Below are 15,436 nucleotides of genomic sequence, written 5' to 3' on the forward strand. Positions count from 1 at the left end.
GTGTTAAACATAAACCAAGGGGTGCAAAAGAAGAATGGCATATGGTAAACAGAATGGGGTAACAAGAAAAATGTTCTTGTAGTATCTTAATAAATCTGTGTAGTGAACAATCCAGTTCAATATGCCGACGCGCGTTTCGGTGTGACGCCCCCTTATAACCGGGGCAACACCTTCTTCAGGGCAAGAAATTATTCAGACATAAGTTCCATGGGACCTATCAAGTGATAAATAACAATTAGTGAACACAAAACTGTTAATTCTAAACATATCTATTAGATGACACTGATTATTTATAAAGTTACAACATACAAAATACATCTAAGATAGACACTGGTCCAGATAAATGAGTGGTTGAGCATTAAACTTATTAATTATATTATGAACGTTGCACACATAATGGAAAATAACGAACAGAAAATCAAATTTGAGAGAAGTTTATGAAACAATACACATGCAACAATTGGTTAGGTCATATTGGCAATTGATCAAAAGGAATCCTGAATATATAGCTAGGACTGGATACCGTTGCATAAAATCTGGTAAACAGCATTTAGATAAACTCAGTAAATAAAAGATGTCATTTGGGGATTCATATATCATCAAGAGAATGATATCAACTGAGGGATGGGTGAGTTTCGAGGACAGTAATAAAAAGTAGGGGTGCTATATCTGCATGAAGCTGATGGTTAGGAAAAGGAAGATAAGAGACATGCTCACCAAGGGATCAGATGGGAAGATGAGAATAATTATCTCTCTTTCTCCTTAAGTGATGCAACCTCAGTACTTCTAGTGGTACACATATATAGCAATGTAGAGGAACTTTTCAACTTATAGGCATGCGAGATCTAAGGAAGAAAGTAGATCAGGAAAGATTAACATTTCTAACATAAAGCATAGTTTGTTAGATTTGTGATGTTTATGAAATCAACAATTTATAGGTGTTCTCTGTTCTCACTATTTAGGCAACGAATAAGAGTCAATGGGTCAGGAACACCAGTTAAAACAAACTGGGCTAGTGATTCTTTATATATATGAATCCTAGAGCTAAGTCATAAGTGAGAACCTTGAAGATGTAAATCATCACCTGTTAAGTTTTAGGGAGACCACCCCGTAATTCCAGCTAGATGTGCACCTATCCTCACGCTTCCACGGTTGGTGAGAAAAAGGAAAATGTATTCTGCCACAGCCTATGGTGAGTCAGACAAAGTGATTAGAGTTAGCAATAGGCTAATTATGGGGTTAAGCTAATTACTAATCATTGCCCCGTATGAAACGTGAAAACCTCAAAGATGTGATTAATCACCTTTTAGGGCGTATCGTTGTTCCTGTTTATCGTGTGGCTGGATGAAAAAAGAAGAATAGGATTCCTCCGCAGTATCTGGAGGGTCAACTAACAAAATAAATAGAGTTAGCACTCCAGCGTCACTTAACAGAGCGGAGAAACTGAAGTCGTAGTCATTCAGTCTATTATCTGAGCGCTTACCGGTTTTTTAAAGCGTTCAGGCCTTCGCCTACGTCCAGGTGTGCAGATCAATGTGGGCGCTGCTCCGCATATTACGCGAGTAACTCCACACGTTAATTAATCGCCATTTCAGTTCAAGGAGTGTGACCGGGGGGAAAAAAAAAAAAGAATAGAATTCCTCCGCCGTATCTAGTGGGCGAAATAACAAGATAATAAAAAGTTAACGCAACTGTGCAGATAGAGCGAGTGAGGGAGCTGATGTCTTAGCCTAAATGCCTATTTTATACGCGCTTACCGAGAGGAAGCTTTCTGATGCTTTCAGTTCTTCGTTTTGTTCCAGGCACGTAGATCAAAGTAGATGCTGCTGCGCTGCTGGTCCTCTGCTTACTGCGAAGCGAGCAACGACCAGTGTGATTAGGAGCAGCTGCTTATATACTAACAGGGGCTGACATCACGTCCTAGGGTAATATCAAAGAGGTGGCTGTGGATTCTGAGGAGGATTCGGATCGGGGTGTTTTATGGTCACCAGTATGATCGCTGTTTGTGATGCGGCACCTTCCCAGATACAGTAATCCCTGACATTCTGCAGTGCAGTCGATAACAGGGAATTCGTGATAAGGGCTCAGGTAGATAAGTTAAAGAGCGCCTTAATAATATTGTGTATGTGTCCAAAGGATTTAGCGAAGGGAACCAATGGAGGATCTATTGTGTTAGTTCATGACAGAGATTAATAGGGATCCAAATCGTTTTTTGGTCTCTTTCAAAGGGACACATAGCTCTAATATAATGCTTAAATAATAGCATTCTCCCAGGGCAATTCCTCATTAAGCCCCCTAGTCTTGGAATCCAGGAAGTAGATCCAAAAGACTTCTCGCTTTTTGCGTATCCGGGTGCTGTCAGTGCCTTTTTGCATGCGGACCCTTTCTAAGATTGTCCAACGTAAGTCCTTCTCAGTGTGGTTGGACTCCATCCAATGTTTGACCAATGGTGCTGAAAGGTTATTTCGCCTGATGTTAGATTTGTGTTCCCCTATGCGTATTTTGCATTCTCTGCCAGTTTCTCCTACATAGGGGATTTTGCATGGGCATAAAATAACATAGATACAGTTAGTAGTTTTACAGTTGGTCATTTCTTCGTCTGGAGCGGTGACCGAGAATCCCTTAATGAATTCATTTCCTGGATCAATTTAGCCGATTCAAATCTTCATTTCACGGCACAAAGTAGCACTGAAAAGCTGGAATTTTTGGATGTCTATGTTAAACATGAGAGCAACCTTCTTCAGGTATCACTCTTTACCAAACCCACCTCCAGGAATACTCTGCTCCACTTTGAAAGCTTCCATCCCAACAGTCAAAAATCAAGCATTCCATTCAGTCAGTTCTTACGATTGCGCAGGAACTGTTCATCAATCAAAGATTATCTATTACACGCAGAGTCAATGAAACAAAAATTCCTCTTACGAGGATACCCTAACAGGCTTGTTAGGGATGCCCTCAAGAGAGCCAGATATTTTAATCGGGATACCTTGTTTACACCCAAGAAGGAAGAAAACAAGATGGAAAAACTGGTTTGTGTCATCAAACACTCTTCCATAAACCATAAAATACGACAAATCATCAATTCGCAGTGGCACCTCCTAAATCTGGACAATGAAGCAGAGAAGATACCCAAGCCTTTATTTGCATTCCGGAGGAACAAAAACCTAAAAAACCTATTGGTCAGAGCCAAACCACAAGAGCGGAATACTTTGACACAGAGATCCCTTTTTGGCAATACCCCGGTTCTTGGACATCACCAATGTGGAGGATGTCAAGCATGCCCCAACGCTATTGTCAACGACACCCTTGTAATCAATAATAAAACCATCAATCTCAATGAAATGACCAACTGTAAAACTACTAACTGTATCTATGTTATTTTATGCCCATGCAAAATCCCCTATGTAGGAGAAACTGGCAGAGAATGCAAAATACGCATAGGGGAACACAAATCTAACATCAGGCGAAATAACCTTTCAGCACCATTGGTCAAACATTGGATGGAGTCCAACCACACTGAGAAGGACTTACGTTGGACAATCTTAGAAAGGGTCCGCATGCAAAAAGGCACTGACAGCACCCGGATACGCAAAAAGCGAGAAGTCTTTTGGATCTACTTCCTGGATTCCAAGACTAGGGGGCTTAATGAGGAATTGCCCTGGGAGAATGCTATTATTTAAGCATTATATTAGAGCTATGTGTCCCTTTGAAAGAGACCAAAAAACGATTTGGATCCCTATTAATCTCTGTCATGAACTAACACAATAGATCCTCCATTGGTTCCCTTCGCTAAATCCTTTGGACACATACACAATATTATTAAGGCGCTCTTTAACTTATCTACCTGAGCCCTTATCACGAATTCCCTGTTATCGACTGCACTGCAGAATGTCAGGGATTACTGTATCTGGGAAGGTGCCGCATCACAAACAGCGATCATACTGGTGACCATAAAACACCCCGATCCGAATCCTCCTCAGAATCCACAGCCACCTCTTTGATATTACCCTAGGACGTGATGTCAGCCCCTGTTAGTATATAAGCAGCTGCTCCTAATCACACTGGTCGTTGCTCGCTTCGCAGTAAGCAGAGGACCAGCAGCGCAGCAGCATCTACTTTGATCTACGTGCCTGGAACAAAACGAAGAACTGAAAGCATCAGAAAGCTTCCTCTCGGTAAGCGCGTATAAAATAGGCATTTAGGCTAAGACATCAGCTCCCTCACTCGCTCTATCTGCACAGTTGCGTTAACTTTTTATTATCTTGTTATTTCGCCCACTAGATACGGCGGAGGAATTCTATTCTTTTTTTTTTTCCCCCCGGTCACACTCCTTGAACTGAAATGGCGATTAATTAACGTGTGGAGTTACTCGCGTAATATGCGGAGCAGCGCCCACATTGATCTGCACACCTGGACGTAGGCGAAGGCCTGAACGCTTTAAAAAACCGGTAAGCGCTCAGATAATAGACTGAATGACTACGACTTCAGTTTCTCCGCTCTGTTAAGTGACGCTGGAGTGCTAACTCTATTTATTTTGTTAGTTGACCCTCCAGATACTGCGGAGGAATCCTATTCTTCTTTTTTCATCCAGCCACACGATAAACAGGAACAACGATACGCCCTAAAAGGTGATTAATCACATCTTTGAGGTTTTCACGTTTCATACGGGGCAATGATTAGTAATTAGCTTAACCCCATAATTAGCCTATTGCTAACTCTAATCACTTTGTCTGACTCACCATAGGCTGTGGCAGAATACATTTTCCTTTTTCTCACCAACCGTGGAAGCGTGAGGATAGGTGCACATCTAGCTGGAATTACGGGGTGGTCTCCCTAAAACTTAACAGGTGATGATTTACATCTTCAAGGTTCTCACTTATGACTTAGCTCTAGGATTCATATATATAAAGAATCACTAGCCCAGTTTGTTTTAACTGGTGTTCCTGACCCATTGACTCTTATTCGTTGCCTAAATAGTGAGAACAGAGAACACCTATAAATTGTTGATTTCATAAACATCACAAATCTAACAAACTATGCTTTATGTTAGAAATGTTAATCTTTCCTGATCTACTTTCTTCCTTAGATCTCGCATGCCTATAAGTTGAAAAGTTCCTCTACATTGCTATATATGTGTACCACTAGAAGTACTGAGGTTGCATCACTTAAGGAGAAAGAGAGATAATTATTCTCATCTTCCCATCTGATCCCTTGGTGAGCATGTCTCTTATCTTCCTTTTCCTAACCATCAGCTTCATGCAGATATAGCACCCCTACTTTTTATTACTGTCCTCGAAACTCACCCATCCCTCAGTTGATATCATTCTCTTGATGATATATGAATCCCCAAATGACATCTTTTATTTACTGAGTTTATCTAAATGCTGTTTACCAGATTTTATGCAACGGTATCCAGTCCTAGCTATATATTCAGGATTCCTTTTGATCAATTGCCAATATGACCTAACCAATTGTTGCATGTGTATTGTTTCATAAACTTCTCTCAAATTTGATTTTCTGTTCGTTATTTTCCATTATGTGTGCAACGTTCATAATATAATTAATAAGTTTAATGCTCAACCACTCATTTATCTGGACCAGTGTCTATCTTAGATGTATTTTGTATGTTGTAACTTTATAAATAATCAGTGTCATCTAATAGATATGTTTAGAATTAACAGTTTTGTGTTCACTAATTGTTATTTATCACTTGATAGGTCCCATGGAACTTATGTCTGAATAATTTCTTGCCCTGAAGAAGGTGTTGCCCCGGTTATAAGGGGGCGTCACACCGAAACGCGCGTCGGCATATTGAACTGGATTGTTCACTACACAGATTTATTAAGATACTACAAGAACATTTTTCTTGTTACCCCATTCTGTTTACCATATGCCATTCTTCTTTTGCACCCCTTGGTTTATGTTTAACACTTAAGAAGACTCGCTTACCATTATCTTGGGCCTGCATTTTGTTCTAATTTTAGTAGTTAGGGTCATGTGTCTTTTGTTATAATGTATGAATGCGTCTGAGTATGAATGAGTATGTGTGAATAATTTTATTCCACAGATTGTCCATGGGCACCAATGTATTGTAGGACAAATAGGTCCTGGGTTTTGTTTGTATGAAAATGGTGGTATAATGTTTAAATCTCACGTATTCATTGAATAAGTATTTTTCTAACAAGGTCAAAAATTAAAATATGGATTAATACCTCATTTTTATGTGTTTTGTAATCCTTACACAGTCCAGTAAGAGTGGTTCTTCTCTGTCTTAAGAAACGACTTAGATGCGTTTATAAAATAACTATAGGTACAGCAGATATTTTTTGTATTTACTTGTGAATTTTCCCCTGCTGCTCTACCTTCATTCATTCAGGGGTTCCCCTTTTCTAGTGGTTCCTCCCTGGACTGGAAACAAGCGTCCTGGGACCGGATTCAGGGCATTACCCCTTATCAGACAGGCTAGCTTGACTCCAGTGACATGGAGACCACGTCTGGGCATACCCGCATAATTATAGGAAACATGTTGCAAACATTGCACACAAAAGTACTACCTCAAAGTAAAAAACCCGTCTTGAAGGATAAAATGTACTGCATTTTTTTACATTTTAAACTTCTGTTTTCTGTGGTAGAACTATGCCCCAGTGTTTAGCAGCACCTTGTTTACTGTAAGCGCTGCCGTGAGCATAGGTGTACACATTCCAAGAAGGATAATCTAAATTTACAGTGATGTTCAAATCGAATCCACCATTAAATATTATGTTCCCTAGATGCATTATAGTGATGTGATATGAAAGTACGTTCTAAAATTGGGAACTGGACATGGGAGGTGGCTTCAGGCAGCTTTGTGTATTTGAGGAAGGTGAGAGAGGCTGTTAAGGCCCTGACAAACTCTAGTACCAACCACACCTCTCTGTGGCCCCCTGAGTTTCCATTGCCCCCTATGGTTGCTCAGGCAGTGATGGCCAGCCGATACCATGCCCCATCAAGTCCTCACCTCTTGTCTCAGACAATGAAACTCTTTTTAATGTTAGCAGGTATATTATACACTGCCAACACGCTGATGAAAATATTGACAGTTATTTCCAAAAACATTTGTTTCACTACCTTTTAACATTTATCTTCACATTTAATCAGCTTCGCCCCTGAAATCACTGCACATCGTTGCCACATTCTTCACTGCCATTTATTTATTGGTGAGTTTTATTAAATCTCACACATCACCTTAAAGCCCCTGCAGACTGCTAAGTCTGCTGCAGGTTCATTGCTTTGATAAATGATACACACTCAATTATGTGCATGTGGCATGAAGATAGCACCTGGACAACAAATGCTGAATAGTATTGCGCAATTATGGCACACAAGAACTAGGCAGCTAGAGGTAGAACAAACCAAGACACATGTGAGGGAACTGTGGTGCTACAGCAATTGATGCAGCAACCCTTATAACACTGTGTCTAAATCCACTGTTTGATGCGGGCACTGGCAGCACTCAATAGTGAAAGAGGCTCAGCAGCAATGTCACACACATACATAGTCGAAGTCGACCATCCCGCCCTCATTCAGTCTCTGAAGTCCAGAATTAGATTTACCATCAATATTCATCACTGGCTCCCCTTCTTCCTTTCCAACAGCATCAGTTAGTTCACATGGGCACTGCCAGGTCAAAAAAGGTCCCCGCCACCTGTGGAGTCCCCCTGTGTTCCATATTGTCCTCTGTCATCTTCATCCTCTACATGGAGCCACTTGGTACTCTACTCACAGATGACAGCATCAGGATTTGACAATAAGCAGATGATAATCAACTCTACTCGAAAGTCTCCTCCGTTTCAGACATCCAATTCCTGAAACACAGGTTGCACATCATCCAGAACTAGAAATCCAGCACCAACTCAACCCAACCCAACCAAGACAGAATTCCTGTTATTTACTGTATAAGAACAAACAAGAAACAGTACACAAATGGCTCAATTACATAAACTTTGAAAGTTTCGAACCCCAATTTTCACCAAATACCAGGTCGCCTGGATTCACCCTGGACACCAACCTCACCCTCAAGGAACACATTGCTAAAGTATCAAAGAAGGCCTGGTAACCACTCTCTCTTCTAAAGTAAGTGAAACCGTTTCTTCCAGAAATCGACTTCAGAACTAGTGTTCAAGATCTCATACTCTGGTGATAACGACCTGCTCTCTGGCCTCCAGGACTCGATACTGGTGACCCTGAAGGGCATCCTACATGGCCCAGTACATTTTATCCATGGCCTGAAGAAATAATATCACATCACCTCCATCGTGACAGAACTCCATTGGCTCCACTTGCTGGCCCCCAACCATCTTCAAGACCAACTACATCATTTACAAGGTCGACATAACCAGCACCCACGCTTGTCTTCAGACAAGCTCACCATCTCTGGTGGTTTTAAGCAGACACAGCCAGAACACCATTAGACTGTAGACTAAGAAGCATAAGAAAGAAAAAAATAAGTCAGCGGGCCCTTTCCATCTATGCACCCTTGAGCCAGAACAACATCCCAGTATCCAACAGCCCCAACGTTGCTCAACTTTAGGAACGAGTTGAGGACGCATCTCTTTAAAGAACCCTACGTCACAATGTTTTAACCGTCCACAAACCAGCTTCCTCTCCAATCACTTGTTGGCTTTATGCTCGTCTCTGACCTTGTACAGCACTCTGCTGCCTTTGGCACAGATTAGCACAATAACATATCACATACATACAGATGCCTGTGTGAACCATCTCTGAAATTCAGAACATGATTTTATTTTCTGCTATGCTAGAATTAACCCTGGGTTTAGTAGCGAAATAGGGGTAGCATTGCTATAAATGTACAAAAACAATCATGTTAGAATATTTGCTCTAGTTCACAATTCATACTGTGTGCACTAGAAGGGATTTTTTATTTTAGAATACGTATTTAAAATGTATTCCTCAATTTCTAGTGTTCTTGAGTATATTATTCCTTAATGAAAGGGGGTTTGGGGTTCCACGAATTATCCCTGACGTGTCTCATGATCATTGCCTGAAACACATCTCAACGCAAATAATGCTCAGTGGGTTGAGGGTGGTTGCAGTGAAATTGGTCTTCTGTCTCAGGTTGGCATGTTGACTGAGCTCTAAAGTGCTAGGGGATCTAGAAAACGTAAGTGCTAGAGGGTCTAGAAAACTAAACTCTGCAATTCGAGACCAATTTAGAAAACATATCATTTGGTGCCCGGCAGCAATGCACATATTGTCTAGATCGCTGAATAATTTTGGATGACCCACTCAAGAGACCAAGTGTCAAAATTAGCAGAGACATTTGTGGTAATACTGGGTACCCCCTTCAGTTCAGGTAGGTACTTCAGATTTGATGAAGGTTTGTGAGGAGCTTGACTTATAAAAGGTTATACCACATTTTCATGTTGAAGTAATAATGGGGCTTCCATGCCTGTATTGGCTAGGTGTACACCATATTCTGACACACACCTTGATCCACCTCTGCCACATAATTCCAGTTGCCCTGATCCCAACACACAATGTAGTACATACTGGGATCCCCAGATACCTGCATAAAAAGTATACACCACAGAAATACATAAACTAACAAACGAAAGATTGAAATGGTCGGCAGCGGTTCCCTAAAATGAAGAAAATCAACACCACAGAACACGCCTTCTCTCGTCTAGTTCCTAACTATGAAACCAGATCCCAGAGTCTATAAGAAAAAATCTAAATCTATTTACCTTCTGTAATCTAAAACACACCTTTCACACTCTTTCTACCAAGCCAAAGATACTACTAGTAGTAAGGTCCTACTTACGCCAATTGCCTCACTAAGCAGCTGTAAGCTGTTAAATGTTTTACGTATTTAAAATGTCAGAGGTAACGAACCGTACTGCCTCTGTGGCGTAGGCCACACTCTACTATACTTAAATATTCTCGATTGTAGGAACTATTTAATAACATGTAAATAGGAAGGTTGTAAATCTAAGACAACTTTAATACAATAAACTATAAAAAGCCTTTGTGTTTTGATAAGGGATGTGGTCAATGATCAAAGAAGATAAGCTGTACCCACTGCAGTTCCATTATAACATCCCAGAGTTGCCTATACACTAGTTCCCTCCAGCTTCAAATCCAAACTATAGATCGCTTCAGATGAGAATCGCTTGCAAACATAGGGTCTCTTTCACGCTGCTCTTACTGAAACCTTAAAACAAAACATGCCTTTCTAAAATCAGGGTTTGCTGCAGTAACAAAAACACTAATGGGTAGAACAAATACTATAAAATTCTGCTGAGTCTCAAGCACCTGCAGATCTCCAAAGTGCATGCATACATGATAGGCTACAATTATGTATCCATCTATTATTTGGTCACAGAGAACAGCTCCTGGTCCTCTTTAATCCACCCACTACCCCCCTCAGTAGAGTGCTCCTCTATCTGTGGTCAAGGCATTGCTTTTGAATTTAAAAGAAGTGGAAACCTGAAATTAATTTAAAGCATAGCAGGTAGTTTTCATTGGTTCAAGTGATGTTCATTTTACAGAAACCAAGACATTCCCAATTGGACTTTTCAATGCTCTCCCAGCCACAGTGAAGGTCAAATCCCCGTATGTGCCAGTATTTAATACAAATTACCTTCACTGAAAATCCTAGCTGCTTACCCCTTTGGTTTCTTCACACTGCTGTTCCGATTTGCTCGCATTTTGTCCGGCTGAATCATGGCTCTCCCTTTTGGTTTCTGTTCCTCCTAATTCCTTTTTACAAGAAACAGGTTTCTTTTTTTTCTTTTTGGGGACTCCTTCGGTTGATTTTGCTGTTTGCTTATCCTTTTGTGAAGCAATGCTAATCATTTCTGGCACTGAAATTTCTTTCTTCTTTTCAGTGTATATTTGATCTTCACAGGCATCATTTTGTGGCAACCTTCCTTCTTGTTCAGTCAGCAACAATAACCCGCTTGACTTAACATTCTGTGCCTCAAGGTCTTTGTCATGTAACGCAGCATCTTCTTGAACTAAGAAATTAAAACTGAACTCTGTTCTAGAATTGTCAACTTCAGGCCAGTTCATGGTGGAAGTTACACCCTCTTTCAGATATGAAGAGCTTTCCGCACAATCACCCCCCTTCCCTTCACTATTTCCTTCTGACAGAACTTTTTCAAAGTTACTAGAAATATTTTCTTGTTCTTCCTCGTAAGCAGAAAAACTAAACTGGAAGCTGTTGTCCGATGGAGCAAACCAGTTCCTGGAGTTATCGGAGGGTTCGCTGGAGCGTTTCCTGTAGATTATGCTTGCTGATGTCTGGGAACTACCATCCTGTATAAGCGTTGAGGAGGAGTTCAAGGCTAGGCAAAGGAGAACAATGTTTCTTAATAGATCAGGACACAGATAACAGTGAATGTATAGCTTTACAACTGGAGAATCAGACCAAACCTGTTACAATGCATGACAAATGTCACTGTGGTACACCAACTCACTTCCTAGGATAAAGGTATTTATTACTCATAGCATTTTCACATTAGGCTTCACCTTTTCGAAGTAGCTTGTTAATAAATGAGCAAAGTAAATACTCATTCAATCAAGACACCACAATTTTGACAACATGGGACTTCCCTCTTTAGGGATAAAGGAAAAAAATCAAAAGGAGGGAGGAAGAGAGAGGGAGGGAGAGGGAGAGGGGAGGGGGGATGGGGAGGGAGAGGGAGGGGGGAGGGAGAGGGGGAGGGGAAGGGGGGGAGGGGGAGAGGGGGAGGGGAAGGGGGAGAGGGGGGGAGGGGGAGAGGGGGGGAGGGGGAGAGGGGTAGGGAGAGAGAGAGAAAATAAAAATGAGTACGAGCAATAGTGATGTAACAGCAAAACATACATTTGGAATTTTCTGGACTGTTAAGGATACTGGGCTTATCATGGTCCATTTTGACATAAGGTTTATGGAACTGAAAAATAATACGGCAACTCTAATGTGATGTACTTGCATAGGCTGGGGCTGCTTCATTGACTGTTCGTTTGTACTGAGTTCATTCGTACTTGGGTTACACTGGCCTGGGATTTGAAGGACGTACTAAGTTTAGCAGATGTGCTTTTTGCAATCTCGTGCATATTTGGTACTTTTTGCCTTGAAAAAGTCCTGCGGATGAAACACATGTCGGCTGCTTCTATAGAGAAAGTTTTTCATGTTATGCACAGAAGTTTGTAACAAATAAACAGATGAAGTAGAGCTTGATCCCGTGACTATGTCTATTCACTTATCCAGCAATTTAGGGGAAACAATTTAGTGCGTGCTTCGGTACCTCCCTCTCATATTGGCTGGACTGTCTTACAGTACGGAATTTCACACCCTAGCTGGCTGGGTGCTGTTACTATGTATGGAGAAATCATCAGCCTAACGATAACGACCCTTTAACCTTTTGTGTCTCTCTCTCTCTCTCTCTCTCTCTCTCTCTCTCTCCCCCCCCCCCCCCCCCCCCCCCCAAGATGGCCCAATGACATTACACAAAATACCATTGGTGTTCCATAAAACACAGTAAAAAAAACTGTCATGAGTACAAACAATAATGATGTAACAGCAAAAGTGTATGCATGAAAGAAAGGAAGCCCTAAATGTTTTTGACCCTGTGTTTTTCTTAAATGTTAGTGTGGGATATGTAGAAATACACTGGGCCAGTAAGATTACTCAAAATTGTATAGAGTTTAATGGCTACTTCACAGAGCTGTGTTTGTTGACAAATGGTGCACTTTAAGCACATTAGGCAAAAAGAACAATGTACACAACTAACAATTCAAAGTTCTTATTAAACATTCAACATTCACATCCGACATAAGAAACTTTATACTAGTACCACATGACCTTAGGTAGCTTAGTATTAGGCCCGACAGCATGGCATTTAGTCTCTGGACAATAACCAACCTCTTTAACCTTGCTGTTTCCGACTAATTTGCGCCCCCCCCCCCCCCAACTCATTGTTCTACAAAAGTCTACTATCTGCAGGATACAGTAACACCTCCACTAACTCTGTTGATGTCTATGTGGTCAGGACTTAAGATCAGTGCTGGAAATTTTGACTGCAATCATTCCTTGGCATTCTGTTTATTCTTCATGAGAGTGAGTGTTAGAGACAGTCTACTTAATAAAGTTGTGGGGGATCAGCTGCAGCGGGCACAACTGAGGCAAGAGAAAGTCATCCCGAACAAGTAAGCTCCCTAACATAGGTAGTTACAAACATTTAGTAACTCACTCCCACAACAGAAAAAAGGCATTTTGGTTTAGTGGTACCACATCCATAAAAGGCACTGGGATACATTCCATATAGTTTACCCACTGTAAAGATGTGTGGGGTACGTAGTTTATCTGTACACATCAGAAACTGGCATTTCTTGAGACAAGTTGCATCTATGTGCAACCTCCAATCCATTATTGTTTTTTTTGAAACCGTTTATTACAAGTCTCAAGAATATACAAGTATGGGCCTACAACCTTCCGGCCGGCCGCTAGCAATGATAGGAGCATAAGACATACATTTATAAAACGCGTGGCGTTGCAGAGGAGCATGCTCAGGAGGTAACAACGTCAAAAGCCACAGTAGCCAGACCCCACTATACGGTTTCATTTTAAATTAGGAACAACAAGAAAAACCACACCCACAAGGCAACCCACAATCGGAAATAGCAGCACGTGCTCCCCTAGAGGGGGGATCCCAACTATCCACAGGAGTCTAAAGAGGGGGAAGAGAACAGAGCAAGGACTGGGGGAACCCAATGCCCGGTACCGGAGAAAGGAGTCGGCTAAGGGGACGGGGCTGGAGAGGTATCAGGCAGCAACGGTGGTGCACAGATACCCCCGCGGTAGGCGTTCCAGGGGCCCCATACTTTCACCCATGTCCCAGGCTTACCCCTCGCCACATACACCACCTTTTCTCGAAACATGCACCAGTCCATGTGTTCTTTCCAGGCCGACACCGTCGGGGGCCTCTGGGATCCCCACAGCTGAGCAATGTCACGCTTGGCTATCATATATCCCAGAGTCACCCACCACGTCTGCGGCGCCGAGTAATCAGTTGGTTCCCACACATTCAACAGGCATCTCCTCGCTTCAGGCAGCAGCGCCACATGCGTAACCACTCGCAAGACCTCATGCACACCACGCCAGAATCGCTCCACCTCCGGGCATTCCCACAAGATATGCAGAAAGGTCCCCAAAGCACCACACCCACGCTTACACAACCCATCTTCAGCATAGCCCATACGCAGAAGCTTTGGCCCCGTCATGTAGACCCGGTGGAGTATCTTGAGCTGGACGAAGCGAAGGCGAGCCGGTATGGCCACCTCCTTCGGGGAGGCCACCGCAGAGGTCCAGTCCTCGTCGTCCAACTCCAGCCCGTCGGCAACCCAAGCCGCACGAAGGGCAGTTAACAGGCCCGAGCGGTCGTTAATCAGCTTTTTGTATATCAATGAGATTGTGCTGTCCGGGACGTGCCCATCCAGCATTCTGTCCTCCAGGGGGGAATATTCCGGGATGGAGGCAACGTCCGAAAAGACGGAGCCCAGCGCATGACGGACCTGCAAATACCGAAAGTATTCACTGCCCTGCAACTGAAATTCCGTCTGCAGCATCTCGGACGTTTTAAATCCTCCCCTCGTCCAGAGATCCCCCACTTTACTAATGCCGATTATGTCCCACTTCTCAAAGCCCTTAGAGGTCCACAGGGAGCCCAACCGCTCAGACGCGTATAGCGGTGACGCCCGGGTCAAACGGTCCTTCCACCCCATAGCTGCATTGGCCGCGTGCCACACTTGTACCATGACACGCGTGGGGCCCGTCAGACGAGCGTCGGGCGCGCTAGAATAGAGCGCTCGATTATAGTCGCCACCTGGCAATAGCATCTTGTCCATTTCAAATGCCGGGTTTAAGGCGGGCCCGTATAGGCCATGGTTAATTGCAGCTAGCTGGGAGGCCCAATAGTACCGTTTAATATCAGGGAGGGCAATCCCCCCGTCATACCATGGGAGCGTCAACTTCGCCAGGGCAATACGCGGCCTCCCGTCCCAGAACAGGCGGCGCTGCAGACTCTCCACCTCACGGAAGTAGCGCGCCGGGACTAAGTCCATAGTGTTCTGCAAAGCGTACAGGAAGCGTGGCAACGACATCATCTTGAACAATGCCGCCCGGCCGAGCGGCGAAAGCGGCAGGCGCCGCCAACGCGCGACGTCCTCCTTCAGGCGCTGGAGGGGGGGAAGCAAGTTCCGTTCGTAGCGGGCCTCCGGGTCCAGAGTGATGAAGACACCCAGGTACCTGAACCCCCGCGAGGCGATCTGGATCGGACAGCCCCGCGGGAGGATGGGAGCCTCCCCAGAGAGCACATACACACATGATTTAGCCCAGTTGATGACAAGGCCGGAGTTGCGACCGAATGAATGTAAAACATCAACCAGTACTATCAGT

At 43.1% G+C, this 15,436-nt stretch overlaps 1 protein-coding gene across 4 annotated transcripts in view; it reads right to left on the reverse strand.

The window, feature by feature from the left end:
- Positions 1–15,436, reverse strand: part of C10H8orf33 (chromosome 10 C8orf33 homolog) — a 190,532-nt gene that overhangs the window by 40,588 nt on the left and 134,508 nt on the right. For all 4 annotated transcript variants that reach the window (XM_085628183.1, XM_085628179.1, XM_085628181.1 and 1 more), the window contains exon 5: positions 10,666–11,345. In XM_085628183.1, the coding sequence (XP_085484309.1) occupies positions 10,666–11,345 (680 nt within the window). The remainder of the gene's footprint in view (positions 1–10,665; positions 11,346–15,436) is intronic.

The sequence above is a fragment of the Triturus cristatus genome, chromosome 10, assembly GCF_964204655.1.
Source record: "Triturus cristatus chromosome 10, aTriCri1.1, whole genome shotgun sequence".
Classification (NCBI taxonomy): Eukaryota; Metazoa; Chordata; class Amphibia; order Caudata; family Salamandridae; genus Triturus; species Triturus cristatus.